Here is a 16,587-nt window from a genome sequence, read left to right on the forward strand (position 1 = left end):
AGTTTGATACGACTGAGTCAAACATGTGACCTCTAGTGTGTTATAAAGATTTTTCCATATTTGGGCAATGTGACCTAATTTTTGACCGGACACGACCCATATTCAAACTTGACCTAGAAATCATCAAAACAACCTTCCTGACCAATTTCCAGGAAATTTGGATCAAAACTGCAGCCACTAGCGTGTTAAAAAGATTTTTCTATTTTTAGCTCCTGTGACCTAGTTTTTGACCGGACATGACCAATCTTACCACTTGACCCAGAAAACATCAAAACAACATTCTTGACAAATTTCCAGAATATTTGAATCAAAACTGCAGCCTATAGAGTGTAAACAAGCTTTTTCTATTTTTAGCTCCTATGACCTAGTTTTTGAACTGAGATGACCCATCTTCGAACTTGACCTAGAAATCATCAAAACAACCTTCCTGACAAATTTCCAGAATATTTGAATCAATACTGCAGCCACTAGAGTGTTAACAAGCTTTTTCTATTTTTAGCACCTGTGACCTAGTTTTTGACCGGAGATGACCCATCTTCGAACTAGAACCTAGAAATCATCAAAACAACCTTTCTGACAAATTTCCAAAATATTTGGATGAAAACTGCAGACACTAGAGTGTTAACAAGCTTTTTCTATTTTTAGCTCCTGTGACCTAGTTTTTGACCGGACATGATCCATCTTCGAACTTGACCTAGAAATAATAAAAACAACCTTTCTGACAAATTTCCAGAATATTTTAATCAAAACTGCAGCCACTAGAGTGTTAACCAGCTTTTTCTATTTTTAGCTCCTGTGACCTAGTTTTTGACCGGAGATAACCCATCTTCAAACTTGACCTAGATATCATTAAAACAACCTTCCTGACAAATTTCCAAAATATTTGGATGAAAACTGCAGCCCCTAGAGTGTTAACAAGCATTTTCTATTTTTAGCTCCTGTGACCTAGTTTTTGACCCGAGATAACCCATCTTCGAACTCGATTTAGATATCATCAAAACAACATTCTTGACAAATTTCCAGAATATTTGGATGAAAACTGCAGCCACTAGAGTGATAACAAGCTTTTTCTATTTTTAGCTCCTGTGACCTAGTTTTTGACCGGACATGACCCATCTTCCAACTTGGCCTAGATATCATCAAAACAACCTTCCTGACAAATTTCCAGAATATTTGGATGAAAACTGCAGCCACTAGAGTGTTACCAAGCTTTTTCTATTTTTAGCTCCTGTGACCTAGTTTTTGACCGGAGATGACCCATCATCGAACTTGACCTAGATATTATCTCAGCAACCTTCCTGACAAATTTCCAGAATATTTGGATGAAAACTGCAGCTCCTGTGACCTAGTTTTTGACCGGAGATGACCCATCTTCGAACTTGACCTAGATATCATCAAAACAACCTTCCTGACAAATTTCCAAAATATTTGGATGAAAACTGCAGCCACTAGAGTGTTAACAAGCTTTTTCTATTTTTAGCTCCTGTGACCTAGTTTTTGACCGGACATGATCCATCTTCAAACTTGACCTAGATATTATCTAAACAACCTTCCTGACAAATTTCCAGAATATTTGGATGAAAACTGCAGCCTATAGAGTGTTAACAAACTCTTTCTATTTTTAGCTCCTGTGACCAAGTTTTTGACCGGAGATGACCCATCTTCGAACTTGACCTAGAAATCATCAAAACAACTTTCCTGACAAATTTCCAGAATATTTGGATGAAAACTGCATCCACTAGAGTGTTAACAAGCTTTTTCTATTTTTAGCACCTGTGACCTAGTTTTTGACCGGAGATGACCCATCTTCGAACTTGACCTGGAAATCATCAAAACAACCTTCCTGACAAATTTCAAGAATATTTGGATGAAAACTGCAGCCACTAGAGTGCTAACAAGCTTTTTCTATTTTTAGCTCCTGTGACCTAGTTTTTGACCGGAGATGACCCATCTTCGATCTTGACCTAGATATCATTAAAACAACCTTCCTGACAAATTTCCAGAATATTTGGATGAAAACTGCAGCCTCTAGAGTGTTAACAAGCTTTTTCTATTTTTAGCTCCTGTGACCTAGTTTTTGACCCGAGATAACCCATCTTCGAACTTAATCTGTATTTCATTGAGACAAACATTCTGACAAAGTTTGATGATGATCCAATCAAAACTGTGACTGCTAGACTGTTAACAACCCAATTATTAGAGTGTTAACAAGCTTTTTCTATTTTTAGCTCCTGTGACCTAGTTTTTGACCGGAGATGACCCATCTCGAACTTGACCTAGATATCAATAAAACAACCTTCCTGACAAATTTCCAGAATATTTGGTTGAAAACTGCAGCCTCTAGAGTGTTAACAAGGTTTTTCTATTTTCAGCTCCTGTGACCTAGTTTTGGACCCGAGATAACCCATCTTCGAACTCGATCTGTATATCATTGAGACAAACATTCTGACAAAGTTTGATGACGATCCAATCAAAACTGTGACTGCTAGACTGTTAACAACCCAATTGTTGACGACGCACGACGCACGACGACGGACGCCGGACATAGCCCCATCACTATACCTCACCTTGACCACTTCGTGGTCAGGTGAGCTAAAAAATCATCTCCCGTTTGAACTTACTTCGGTTAAGCGAAACTAAATTTGGATTTTTTTGTGAAATGAATTAATACATAATAATAATACATTAATAATAATCCAGCCATTTTTTCTCATAATTTTGTCTTTATATACTACCAAAAACATAAGTCGAGCGTGCTGTCTTCTATGATACACTTTGTTAACTATTCGAATATCACTCCCATAAAAATGAAATATGATATTATAATATTGAACTAAATTATCGACCGGTGCATATTTTAAACGCAAAGCAATAGCTATTTATTGAATGTCGACAAGTAGAAATAAAATAATCGGTTTTAACGTTTTTGTAAGATAGTAAGAAACAAATTTACCAAATGTTTTAGGATTGTTATGGATTATTATATCACTGACTCGTTTCCTGAAGTTGTGTCTTGCTATGGAGGTGTTGAATGTGTAAAGTCGAGAGCAGTACAAGAAAACGATATATCGGTAATTAACAAGTTTTACATGCTTTTTTACGCTATCAAGTATTTTCAGTTTTGCCGTATTGGGATTCTTATTTCTGTTAGTGGAGTTACGAGGGGTGTTCAAATAAGAATGCAGCTGGGTCCTTTTTCAGAAGTGCTTAACAAACAGTGCCAAAATAATAACCTCAATCCTTCAAAATACTCACTACCATGTGATATACAAAGTTTTAGTCTTTTAATCCAATTTTCAAATGCGTCTTCATAATCTTTTCGAGGTATACTGTTCAGACACTGGGAAAAAGCCGAACCGGGTGAGGAAGCTCGACAACCTTGTTCCGTTTCAGATATTCTCGTACAATGAATGCTTTGTGTGACGGAGCATTGTCTTGCAACAACCTGACACCACGGAGACCAGTTGATGGTCGTCGGTTTTTGAAATATTTCTTTAATTTATGAAGGACCTTGCCTTTGCAAAACTTGGAATTTACAGATTTACCATTTGTACGTCAATTTGAATAATAGGGCCTTGATTGGAAAAGAAAATTACATACATGACCTTTTTGATGCTCATGGTGCAATTTGCTATGCAAGGTGTTTGATTTCCTTTGGTTGCCCATATTTTGTTATGTATCTTTCGCTTGGGCTCATAAAAGTAAACCCACGTCGCATCGCCAGTGATGGTATTTGAAAAAGATCGATTGTTGTATTTAGGGAATTGTTTCAACAATTGTTTGGAGATTCCCTACCCGATTTTTTGGTCTTTTGTAAAGACATGGGGTAACCATCTGGCACTTATCCATTTCATTTTAAATCATGTCTCAGAATTGTATGAGCGCTCCTAAAGAGATACCAACGCATTTAGCTATGTATTTAGTTGTAAATCTTGCATCAGTAGTACTCAAATCCTTTACTTTTTTCAACCGTTTTCGGCGATATTGCAATTTTCAGGCGGCGTGCATGAGGTGCATCTTTTACTGAATCCACACTACAATTTCTTACACCACCGTGTGACACATGCAAAAGAAAGTTCAATGTTCCCATAAACACGACATATCTCATTAAATATGTATTTCGCCTGTATATCAAGGATACAGCGGTTCTTGATATAGAACCGTATTTGCAAGTGAAAGGAAACACAAGTAGAAAGCGTTAATCGAGATACTAAACTGATTTACAATTGAGGGCTTACACAACCATCTATGCGATACATGTACATAGTTCCTGCAAAACGTGGTTAAAAGCGAGATATTGGCCTAGTTGCATTCATATTATCAAATATCATAATCCGAGGCAGATGGTCAAAAGGAACATCCAAGTGCAGCGGGAAGAACAAGCCCCGCACTTTTCACTAAAAATACAAGATCAATACATACAGGAATGTCATCCAGTGGGTTACCGTTCATGGACAGAAATTTTTCAAAACAATACAATATAACGAACAAGTTATATAAGCAATAACATGTTGATGACCGGTGATATAGTCAGTGCCCTTCTTCATTTTCTCTCTCCTTCTGAAACATGAAAGTTAATATCATTGTATGCGTTGCGAATTATGACGTTATTTTCGGAGATCTACAGTAACATTAATTTTGCTATGTCTCACTCAACTTAGACACCACACTTACAACAATCATATTGTTTTATATCCAGGACGCAAAGCTCTTTAGAGGATAAGATTAACAACAAGTAGAGATTTTGATGCTAAAGCATCAAGTCGCCGGATAAAAAATTGATTGTATTATCATAAATATAAGAAAATATAAGTTTAATGGTTCAAGTATAAAAATAAGAGGAACAATGAGTTGAGTAATGTTTGCCACTGAGGCTTGTATGGCAAGTGCTATGCTGGTAATTCTTCTTGTAATTATACCATAGTTGTACCATACATTGAAATCCGTATAGGTTACTAGTTCAGATTCAGATAATTAGTAATTACCGACAAATAATTACCGATCATCGAATATTTGCAAAGTGACTAAGAAAATATATATGTTTAATTATTACATGAAACAATACAATTTTACTGTAAAAGTGTTGTACATCATTATTATGTGCTATAGAAAAAATATATAATTTAGTTGAAATCAATACACGTATTCCAATCGTTACATACGATATATAAAATTAACGTTTAATTGCCTTTCAGTGCGATAAACTATCAACACAAAGATAGTTTATTACTTTTTTCTATGTATCTAATACGATTCCGGACCCCTGACGTCATACCGTTTTGGAAACCTGCGTGACGGAAACCGACGGAATATACCGAAATCAACGATTACCATTATATATTTCAATAATGTGCCTCTTAAGGCAGCACACCACACTAAATGAAGCCGCAGCTTCGAATGGCCAGGGAGGATTTCATGGATATAGTGACTATTGTGGATTTAAATGACTGGTTGTCTTTAAAATGCATTTTCAGCATGAAATTTGTTTTTGTGACATGTAATATGATCATTGGCAAATTCGAAAACATGGTTGGAAATCACATGCCTGATAATTATTGATGTCAAGGTCGCCATTGTTTGTAAACATTGCTTTTAAACAGCATGCTCGGTGAAAACAAGTAATTTTACAGGGGGTACAAAACTTTCAGCAATAGCAAAAAATCTACAAGGCCAAGCACCTATTTCTTTGTGATATTTTGCATGCATAGGGAGTTTGCTAAAGCAGTGACAGAGTTTTTGTAGACCGTATATTTGCAGGTATTTTTTGCCGGAGGGACGAAAAAATGTTATTTTGGGTCTCGGACCACTATAGATTTTTGGCTTTTACGGAATGAATTGGATTTTTTTTTAACTGCGTGATTGTTGCACATGGGATGATTTCATTACAGATTTGCAATGGTATGACATATATGTTCTTAACAAAATGTGTTTTCTTTTTCCAGGTTGTGTAGTTTGGGATCAGATTTATCAGACATATTGCTTGTAGGACATTGACGGCAGAAACTTGAAATTTAGTGTGGAGTGCTATCTAAGCATAATATTATTTTGGGATGTTCAACCTAAACTAAACAATTGAACTTTCTTGTCGAATGTTTGACAGAAGGGGCCAAGTTAAACCCTTTACCAAGAAGAAAGGAAAAGGTTTTGAAAATGTATTTTTAAAGTAAACAGGTTTCTCTTATGATATAAAGTATGAACCTGATTAATGAAAAATAACTTATGTAATTATCTGTACAAAATTACAATGATTTACATCTTATCAGTTACCACCATTAACAAATTACCTGTCTTATCAGCAATCTGTTACTATTAATAGATTTTATAACGATATACAACATATATAAACATGTAGTCACGTGATTCTTACGAAACACCAAGGAGCATTTGTTTATAATTAGATAAAATAATGTAATATAAAAGGTCTCATAAAAATAAACAACCAAATAATTCTAAAGAGTCATTTCAAATATCATTCATGATTTATTTATTATAAAATAGCAATGCTTGACACATAGAAAAAAGTAATAGTATCTCTAGTATTCAATGACTGATCCTTGGGGATACGTTATTGATTCATTTTATGAAAATTGTAATGTTGCTTTTTAAGACGTCAATATGTGCATATTTCATTCCACTGATCAAAGTTATCATATGTTTGATTTTTTGTGATTACTGAAAAATAATTGTTGTCTTTAATTGTTCAATGATTGATATGCTTTTATTTTCAGATTTTAAGGGCTTCTCCTACCATAGGTATAATATTAAACTATTACAAATATAGTCGCCGATTTCTACCGGCGACTAATAAATACAACTCTTACCAAATTAAACTTCTTAAAGACCAACTACGCCAAAAACGATATAACATCAAAAAACCTTTGCTTCTTATGCACATTGGTATCCAATACTGTTATATTGATCTAGTTTTTTGTATTGTAGTCAAATATCATTTTTTTCACACTCTGCTACTTGTTTGACGAATTATTAGTCGCCGGTAGAAACCGGCGACTATATTTGTAACAGTTTAATATTATATCTATGGTAGGAGAAGGCCTTAAAATCTGAAAATAAAAGCAAATCAATTACTGAACAATTAAGGACCACAATTATTTTTCAGAATCTTAAAAATTCGAAAATAAATTAACGTTGCTAAATGAAATGAAATATACAAATATTGACATCTTAAAAAGCAACATTACAATTTTCATAAAATGAATTAATAACGTATCCCTATGGACCAGTCATTGAATTTAGGGATACTTTTACTTTTTTCTAAGTGTCAAGCGTTGCTATTTTATGATTGATAAATCATGAATGATATTTAAAATGACACATTTAAATTATCTGGTTGTTTATATCTTATGACACCTATTATATTTCATTATTTTATCTAATTATAAACAGATTCTCCCTGTTCTATTGTAAGAATCACGTGACTACACGTTGTATGTTAGTGTTATAGAATCTATTAATAGTAACAGATTGCTAATATGACATACTAGTTGGAAAACGGTATGGGGGCTAATTAGATGCAAATGTATAAATAATTACAAAGTTATCTTTCATTAATCAGTTTCATATTTTATATCATTAGAAAGGATTAGTACATTAAAGAATTAAATAAATTTTCAAAACCTTTTCATTTTATCTTGGTAAAGGGTTAAATTTTGCCCTTTCTGTCAACGTTCAAAAGTTTAGTTTAGGTTGAACATCACAAAATAGATTTATGCTAAAGAGGCACATTTATTGAAATAAATAGTGGTAATTGTCGTCTTCGTTATATTCCGTCGATTTCCGTCGCGCAGGTTACCAAAACGGTACGACATAAATTATAATATTAATGAAAACTAATAAAATATCTTTTTGTTAATATTTTATCGAACTGAAAGGCAATTAAACGTTAACTATATCGTATGTAACGACAGGAATATTGATTTCAACTAAATAGCTTTTTTTTTCAATAGCGAAAAAAAAAAAAAAAAAAAAAAAAAAATAGTTTTATGAAAACTGCAAAAGGGATTTTGAAAAAAGATTCGAATTTGGCCTACTAGGTCACAACTTCGCCCTATACTTACCACCTGTAGGCCATTGAGCAATATTAATTAATTTAATATCGAGATATATACTATCAATAAAATCTTTAGCATAAATCATAATAAGTTACGTAAACTAACGTACGAAATACTTGCTTAATAATCATAGCAGTTCCTTAACAATATTGCTAAGCAAGTTTGCTTCATATATGATGTTTTATTGCGAATAAACAGTTACTCAACATAAATTGTTCCTCTTTTCTTTATACCTGAACCATTAATTAAACTGATTTTTTTTTATATTTATGATAATATATACAGTCATTTTCTATCCGGCGACTTGATGCTTTAGCATCAAAATCTCTACTTGTTTTACATTTCCCAGCAGGCACTCGACGTTGTTTCAACGTTGAAACAACGTTGAAATATGGTCGTGACGTTGTTCAACCAATATTCAACTATGGACGACCATACGGATATATTGCCAATGTATATACAACGTTGATTCAACGTTTGTTTATGGTCGAAGTTTTACATTTAGTTTAATCATTATATAAACTTTTATACCACTAATTTTGTGATATTATTCCTTTATTGAATTAGTCTGTAAGTGATTTTTGTCAGGAAAATTTGCGTTACAATCTTTTTCCGTATATTCAAAAATAGCGCTTATAAACAAATAAAGTTGGAAATAATTTTTCACTTTCTATTAACGCTTTAAATATTACTTAATATCTTTTGTTGTTTGTTGTTTTATTTTTTAGTTCTTTATGAATAATATTAATTAATAAATACCCTTTTATAAAAATAACGCTGGTCAGGGGAAGTAATTGTTGCGGTCGATGATTTTGTTTGTTGCCTATGATTATCGTTCGTGCAAATGGTGGCCCTGTTTGGAAAATTTGAAAACAACACGATTGGCAATTCATTTGGATTTTGAAGGTATTACCGTTTTGTTTTACTTTAGTTTACTGATTATTTTCTAAAATATTATTATTTATTCCATAAATTCTACTTTAATTTACTTTATGTTTGCACCTGGCAAGACTCAGCAGTTTATTTATGTCAAGATAAAATAGAACAAATACCAAATTGGATGAAAATGTCCAGGCCCAGAGGGCACTGGACTGTTTATTTAAAAAACAAGAAAGAAAGGCATATAAAGCTTATATAAGTAAAAAACATGACATAAAAGTTGGACAGCAATTCGTCCTGTACATATAAAAGTAACATGTAGTAAAACAAACAATATTAAAACTAGGCAAGGAGTTGTGGTGGGGTGGTGGCGGTAGAGTGAAACAATTTTCAGATAACAATTTTGCGTGCGACACCTAGTGGTGAAAATTTTCTATGATCCGAAAGATAGAATTACACCGAAAAGTGTTTAAAAACACCAGAAATGCCTTAAATGTGCTAAGATGTAAAATAAGATGAAACTGTACAAACATAAATCACTTTTATACTGTTCCACTATATAAAGTATAATTTTTATGTTTGCACCTGGCAAGACTCAGCAGTTTATTTATGTCAAGATAAAATAGAACAAATACCAAATTGGATGAAAATGTCCAGGCCCAGAGGGCACTGGACTGTTTTATTTAAAAAAACAAGAAAAGAAAGGGCATATAAAGCTTATATAAGTAAAAAAACATGACATAAAGTTGGACAGCAATTCGTCCACCACTGGTCCAACCAAAGAGACTTGACAGGCGCAAATTTAGACGACAAAGAAATTTAAATTGTATAGATGCCTACCACTTTCCCAAACCACCAAAAAAAAACAAATATATGTTACAGCAAAGTTCTAGAGAAAGTATATAACAATTCTACATGAGAATAATCAAGCAAAATCATAGTAGATAACACTAATGTGGAACAATTTGGAATTCCTATCAGGTTACATATATGTAGTCATAAAGTGTAACTAATTTATATATATATATATGTATAAGTAACATGAGAAAGTAAAATATTTACAGTTATAACAAAGCTATTTACAACAAAATGGGTATTAACAACTGTATTATTTTTAAGGGTAAACTTGTCACATGAGCAAAGTGCTTGAAAGTAAAAAACTTACAATATAGAAGTTAACAGGGGTAGACCCTGCCACTAGCAGGTCTATTATTAAAACACTTTCGACTAGATAAATTATTATGAGGCTTATTAAAGCGATGTTAGACAAAAATATTGTGATTTTATTTACTGGAATAATAGTGAGACAAATTGTCAGACTAGAATTATGTTGACTAGTTATGATAGTAAAAATTTACAATACATAAATATAAAAAGCAATAAAATAAATACAAAAGTACAGATCTTAGGCTCAATAAGGAGCAATTGAAGAAGCATTGCAAATGGATTTCATTTTGACTAGCAATATTTTGAGTATGTATATAGTTGTAAATAATTAGAAAATGTTACAAAAACCAGCATCAAGATAATTGTGTCACACCCCAATGACACAATAAGCAAATACATATTAACAAAACAATTGTCACTTATTTGTGTTTGCCCAATGACACAAAATGCACATACGGAGTAAAACCAAGTCCCTTTAATTGAATCACACTAATGACACACAAAGGCGTTTGTACATGAATAAAAGCAACGTTATTTGTTTGTATCACACCCCGATGACACAAAAAGAGTAATTACACAATACTAGAATAAGATTAATATGATCGTGTCACACCCCAATGACACACAAAGTCATATATATATACATGAACAGAAACTGTCATTTTATTTTGCATCACACCCCGATGACACAAAAAAGTAATTGCACAATATTAGAATAAGAAATAATATGGTTGTGTGCACACCCCAATGACACAAAGGAAAGCAAATAGACATAAAATGAAACACCCATGTTTGTGTCACACAACCCCAATGACACAGAAAGGCATTTAAATATGGGTAAGGCAGCAGATAGGATTTTTTTGATCAAGAAACAGGATTTCTTACATTAGCTAGTCTGATGTATCTTTTAAAGGCATTTTGATTTCCATCTGCCCATTTTGCATAATGGTTTGTTCGAGGGATTCCTGACAAAAATAGCTTGTGTACATGCCCCTATCCTAAAGCTGTGGAGATGATAATACTGACGGCTGAAGGGGTTTTTCATAAGTTAAGTAGGTTTTGAAAAAAAACCCCCCACCCTTTGGAAATTTTTTAAATAAGGGGAATAGAAGGGATTTTTGAATGAAAATAAAAAGAGGGGCCAATCACGGGGGCAACCCGATTTGGGCAATTAAACCTGTGAAGTGAAATTTAAAATTTTGGCAAAGAATTTGGTTTTTTGTAAAGTGACCATCAAAAATTTGGGTTTTACCTCTTTTTTTAGTCTTTTTAATTATGTAATTTTAAAGATACATGGGAAATTTGGTCAGAGAAAAACATGAAATTTAAATTTAATTTCTTTGTTCACTTTCCCTTAAAATTTCTTGGAAGAAGTTCCCATTCTAAAGAAAAACCAAATTTAATTTTACCCGTTTTTATAGCTTTTTTTTTTCAGAAAATTTTATCCTACATATTGTCCCTTTAAAGAATTTTTGGGCAACACCAACAGAATTTCTTTATGGGAATTTTAAACAGAGGGGCCAAACGTTGACAAAAAAGGGGGTTAGTTTTTTTCACCCCAGGGCATTTTTTTTTTAACAATTAAATTTTATCACAAAGGGGGGAAGGGGAACCCTCCTTGGTTTTGGGGGAAAGTTTTGCTGAAAAAGTTTACTCTAATTGAAAGTTTTGGGTTTTTTTGTTCTTTTAAAATGGTAAATAAGCCAAAAGTCAAAAAAGACCAATGGGCAGGGGAAAAAAGGGGATGTATGGTTGAATTATTTATGTTTGGAAATCAAAAAATTTTTTCCCAAAGAACCCGGTTTTAAAATTTCTTTGTTCTGGTAAAGGGTTCCCCCTTTTCCCAGGAAAGGGGCCGCCTAAACCCAAAAAACCTTTTTAAAATTTTCACAATTCCACGGAAATTTTTTTCCTTTTGGGAAAAGGGCTTGTGGGATTAGGTTTTTGATGAAAGGAACGGTTAAGGGGTTCTTTGATTTTTAAATTTTTAGATAAAAAAATTTTTACTGATTAATTTTAAATTTGATGAACTTTAAAATGTTTTTATTTAAAACAGAAAATTGTATTTGAGGGCCCTTTAAAAAACCTTAAATTTTAAACAGTTTCAAACATTATTTTTGTCTTTAAAGTTTGCTTGTTTTTTAAAGAAAATAAGGACTACAGAAAGTTTTCAACTTATAAAAAAAGAGCATTCGGGCCTGAAAAAAAATGAAACCAAAATTTTTTCAAACTTTAATGCTATTTTGGAAAAGAGGTCAAGATTAATTTTATATGGAGGTTTGGGTTTTTAAAGGGGGAAAACAGCCCCAAAGTCCATTAAATTTTAGTAAAAAAAATTCCGAAAGCCCCTTTTGAAACCCCCGGGCTGGAAATTGGGGAAAAATTTTAGTTTATTTATAAAAAATCTGTCACTCCCCGGTTTTAAGAAGAGTGCAAACATTGAGTTAATCAATTCCATTATCTGGAACAGCAAAATTGAAATATCCAGTGCCCTGGCTTCACAACCATGTTATTCATATTGTAGAATGTAAGGTTGATGTTTCACAAATTTAAATGCCCAATTAGCTTTTTATCATATAAGACAACGTCGTTAAGAAAACAAACTAACCCAGGTTTTAATTGACTTCATAACAAACAAGCAAAGTTTAAAATTGAACTCTTTAAATTTAATGAATCTGTGCAATTCCCTTAAAGAAGTAAACTTCTTTTGTTTCCTGTTATGTTAACATGTAAGTAAGGATCTTAGGGCTTTTGAACTTTGTTCTGAAGGAAGTGTTTGACTATCAGGAACTTTGGTATCAATCAATCAATTACCATGTACTTCTACACAGGTAGAAAAGGTAATACACCGTTTTTAGCAATGTTTGATTGGTAAATTCAAGTCTTTTGCCAGTGACATGAATTTATTCAATGAGTTTAAAACATTCCCCAGTATCAGCAGAACCCACAAAAATGAAATCGTCTATAATGTGTGATACTTTTTGTACTTCACATTTTGTTTTCAAAATCCACTGTAAAGAACATGAAAATTTTTTCAAAATATAGCTACCGAGGAAGAAGCTCCCATAGGTAGTGCTGTATCAAAATAAAATTTATTGTCAAATGAAAACCCCAATTTCCTGAAATCTAAAGGAGACATAGGGATAACTCTGTATGCATCTTTCAATATCAGCCTTAGCAATTTCACAATTGTAACCCGAAGATAGGACCAATTTTAGCTACATCATCAAATAGTTCTAAACAAACCTCTGAATTATCTTTGGGAATAAAATGAGTTAACTGAGGATCCCCATGAGGGGTAAGATAGATCATGTATGAGTCGAAAGGAGTTAGGGTCTTTCTTAGGGACAACACCTAAAGGGGAGCAAACTAAGTCATGGAATGGTTTAGTCTTGAAAGGCCCTTTTAATATTTTGCTTCAAAATCTCAGAGGATAGCTTGTGCGAACAAAATCAAGGTGAGTGCTAACAGAGCGGTGGTTGTTGGCTGACAATGCCGGGACATAACCGACAGTACCTAAACTAAAGCCGTAAGTAAAACCATCAATTACCGATTGTTTGAGATAATAACCATCAAGATATTGTTGTAGGGGAGGATACATTTATAGGGGTTGATACCTTAAAGCCCTTATTACTTGGCTGTGTTGTCACCTGTTTTGATGGGTTGTTTGAATTTCTTAAAATCAAGGTGGCAGGAGATGGCTGCATGCTGTCCTTCACAGTTTGCACATTTGTGACTGACAGAACAGGACTTTTTTGAGGCAAGAGGATCTTTTTTGAAATTCCCAACAATAACCTTTTCTTTGAAAGATGTGGGGCGGGAGGTATTTCCGAAAGGAAAAATGGTTGTTGTTTTGGACTTTTGTGATTGGCTGGCTTGTCAATTGAGCAAAAAAGGAATGTTTCAGTATGGATTATCCCCCATGGTTGAGGGTTGGTTGCCCTTAGCTGCCTAAACTTAGTGTCGTACAGCAACCAGTTAATCAGTAGATTGGGCCATTTTTTGAATAATAGACATATATTGGAAGAGTTGGCTACTCTCCAAAGGGTACTTGCAACAATACACATCGGCGTATTGTTGAAAGGCTCTAGACCAAGTTAGTATAGTGCTTATTTGTTTCTTGGACCCCTCCTGAATAGAGGTGACCGTTCTATTTCCAGATTCCTGGATAGTGGTGGGTTTTTGATATGTTTTTTTTCTCTAAAATAAAGAACCCCCAGATCTACAAAATTCCCGATTCCATATCTGCTGCCTTAGTTTTGAGTCTATAGGCGGATGGACTAGACTAAAAGATCCTAGATCCACCGAGTTGTTACTTAAATCGAGGGGAACAGGTCCAGAATCTATGGTGCTTAAACTAACACCATCCTCACTAGTGTCCATTTGGTCATGGTTAGTGGACATGGATTGGACATCCTGGTCTGGTTCAATTTCATAATTGGCCGTACCGTCATCTTTATCCGTGGTAGGCAGTAAATCCACAATTTCCTTGAGCACTTCCTCATCCTTGCTGATGGCAGTGGCGATGAGTTGTGCCAACTTGCTGCTACCATTTTTCTTCTGCTTCTTGCCAGATTTGGCTTTGTTTGGTGCGACTTTGGGCATTCTGAAATGTAATGTCTTACAAGAATTAATTATAGGTGGGAATATGCTGGGATATTCCCACTTTGATATGGTATAAGAATAGTCTACATGTACAATAAGTGAATATAACCAACTGGAACCAATTGTTAAACCAGTGGTAAAAGTGTACTTGTAGAAAAGTATCCAACCAGTGTTACCCGGAAAAATTCACACGCAGGTGATAAAATTAAATAAATAATGTAAATAGTATGGTATAATTGTGCATCCCCAAACAAACACACGCACGTGTAAATATCTGACTAGCAGAATGTATAAACAGGGAGCAAACCATGTTCAAATGGTCAACCATACAACGAATATCCTGGGTATCAACTGGTGGATGTGTCGGTATAAAAAATTAACAATGCCAACTCAGGGCACTAAATGTTGTTAACAGGGACCTTATTAGGATAATGGTCCAAAACTAAACAGAATAGATGAGAATTGTATGGCAACACAATTCATAAATAATGCAACAATGAAAGGCAAATTGAATTATCACTTACTTATCTATGGCAAATCTTTTAATGTTAGTTATACCAAATCAAATCTTTGCATGAAATAAATGTCCCACACAACTATCACTCATTCACTGTTTTGTCAAATTGAGTGTATATAATCTGAAACACAATGTATGAAAAGAACATGTAAAAGAAATACATATACAAATATATATAAATATATACACATGTGAAGACAGGAAATTTATTGTGATAAACATTTTTCAGCCAATAAAATGGAGCCTCTAACTGAAGCATAGTAACGAGGCATGCCCTTTTGGTTGTCAACATGAACACCATCATTTGCAACATAATCCCTAATAAAAACGACGGTTGAAGTTGTTCCGTTTGTGAGTCCAAAAATATTAGGGAAGGCTTGTCTTCACAATATGATTTCAATAACTGATTTGTTGTGTCAGCCTTGGCATTATATACATGGTCACCAGCTCTATGTAAAATTTCATAGATGACAACAACTTGACTACCACGACTAAATATATTTGAACATAAACTGATAATGCTATCCACCAACTGATTTGGCTGCAAATTTGGAATGCATAAATCATTACTTCCAATATCTACAACTGTGCAGTTTATCTCCAATTCATCTACCAAATAAACATCGCACCAAATTGATTTCGCTTTAGACTTTGACGCGACATAAGCTCCGCCCACTCCATGCCAATAAACTTGCACGCGGTCCGAATCTAAATTCAAATTCAACAAACATTTCGTACCACACCATCTCTGGAGGCGCTTTGTAAAAGAGTGGCCCAGTAACAAAACATTCATAACTATTCTCAAACAAAGAGATTAATGAAAAGGAACGATACAAATTATGTAACAAACCCACGCTATCCACGCTGTCCTAAGTAGGTCACTCACGCTCGTCGTTGATGCTGTGACAGTGTCGCCGAGAAAACTAACTGCTTTTTAACCAGAAGCTATTTGCGACTACGTGGTAGATTAAATAAGCTTCCCCAAATAAATAATTATTGAGAATAACTGTTGACGAGCAATAAATAAAATATAAAATAGAGTGAAACAATTTTCAGATAACAATTTTGCGTGCGACACCTAGTGGTGAAAAATTTTCTATGATCCGAAAGATAGAATTACACCGAAAAGTGTTTAAACACCAGAAATGCCTTAAATGTGCTAAGATGTAAAATAAGATGAAACTGTACAAACATAAATCACTTTATACTGTTCCACTATATAAAGTATAATTTTATGAAATAAATAAGAGATATAAACACATGATTGAGTTTATTTGACACGTTTTCGCGACCTAATTGAATGATTTGGGTTCGGTAGGCCTTGTAAGCATGAAGTTATTGATGTCCTTG

At 33.7% G+C, this 16,587-nt stretch overlaps 2 protein-coding genes across 4 annotated transcripts in view; one reads left to right on the plus strand and one right to left on the minus strand.

Annotated features, from left to right (window-relative positions):
- The first annotated feature begins 2,857 nt into the window (after positions 1 to 2,857).
- Positions 2,858 to 16,587, plus strand: part of LOC132727880 (uncharacterized) — a 35,458-nt gene continuing 21,728 nt past the window's right edge. For both annotated transcript variants that reach the window (XM_060713471.1, XM_060713470.1), the window contains exon 1: positions 2,858 to 3,071. In XM_060713471.1, coding sequence (XP_060569454.1) covers positions 2,973 to 3,071 — 99 coding nt within the window. In that variant the 5' untranslated portion in view covers positions 2,858 to 2,972. The remainder of the gene's footprint in view (positions 3,072 to 16,587) is intronic.
- Positions 13,982 to 16,467, minus strand: LOC132727862 (uncharacterized). Of its 2 annotated transcripts, none has more exons than XM_060713450.1 (3): positions 16,088 to 16,467; positions 15,245 to 15,358; positions 13,982 to 14,721 (listed from the first exon to the last, which is right to left on the minus strand). In XM_060713450.1, exon 3 carries the CDS (start codon positions 14,718 to 14,720, stop codon positions 14,316 to 14,318), a length of 405 nt encoding a protein of 134 aa, XP_060569433.1. In that variant the 5' UTR covers position 14,721; positions 15,245 to 15,358; positions 16,088 to 16,467; the 3' UTR covers positions 13,982 to 14,315. The 2 variants fall into 2 exon arrangements, with proteins under 2 accessions (XP_060569433.1, XP_060569434.1); XM_060713451.1 differs by having other exon boundaries at positions 13,982 to 14,735.

The sequence above is a fragment of the Ruditapes philippinarum genome, unplaced genomic scaffold (assembly GCF_026571515.1).
Source record: "Ruditapes philippinarum isolate M1 unplaced genomic scaffold, ASM2657151v2 ctg84_1_1_1_1, whole genome shotgun sequence".
Classification (NCBI taxonomy): Eukaryota; Metazoa; Mollusca; class Bivalvia; order Venerida; family Veneridae; genus Ruditapes; species Ruditapes philippinarum.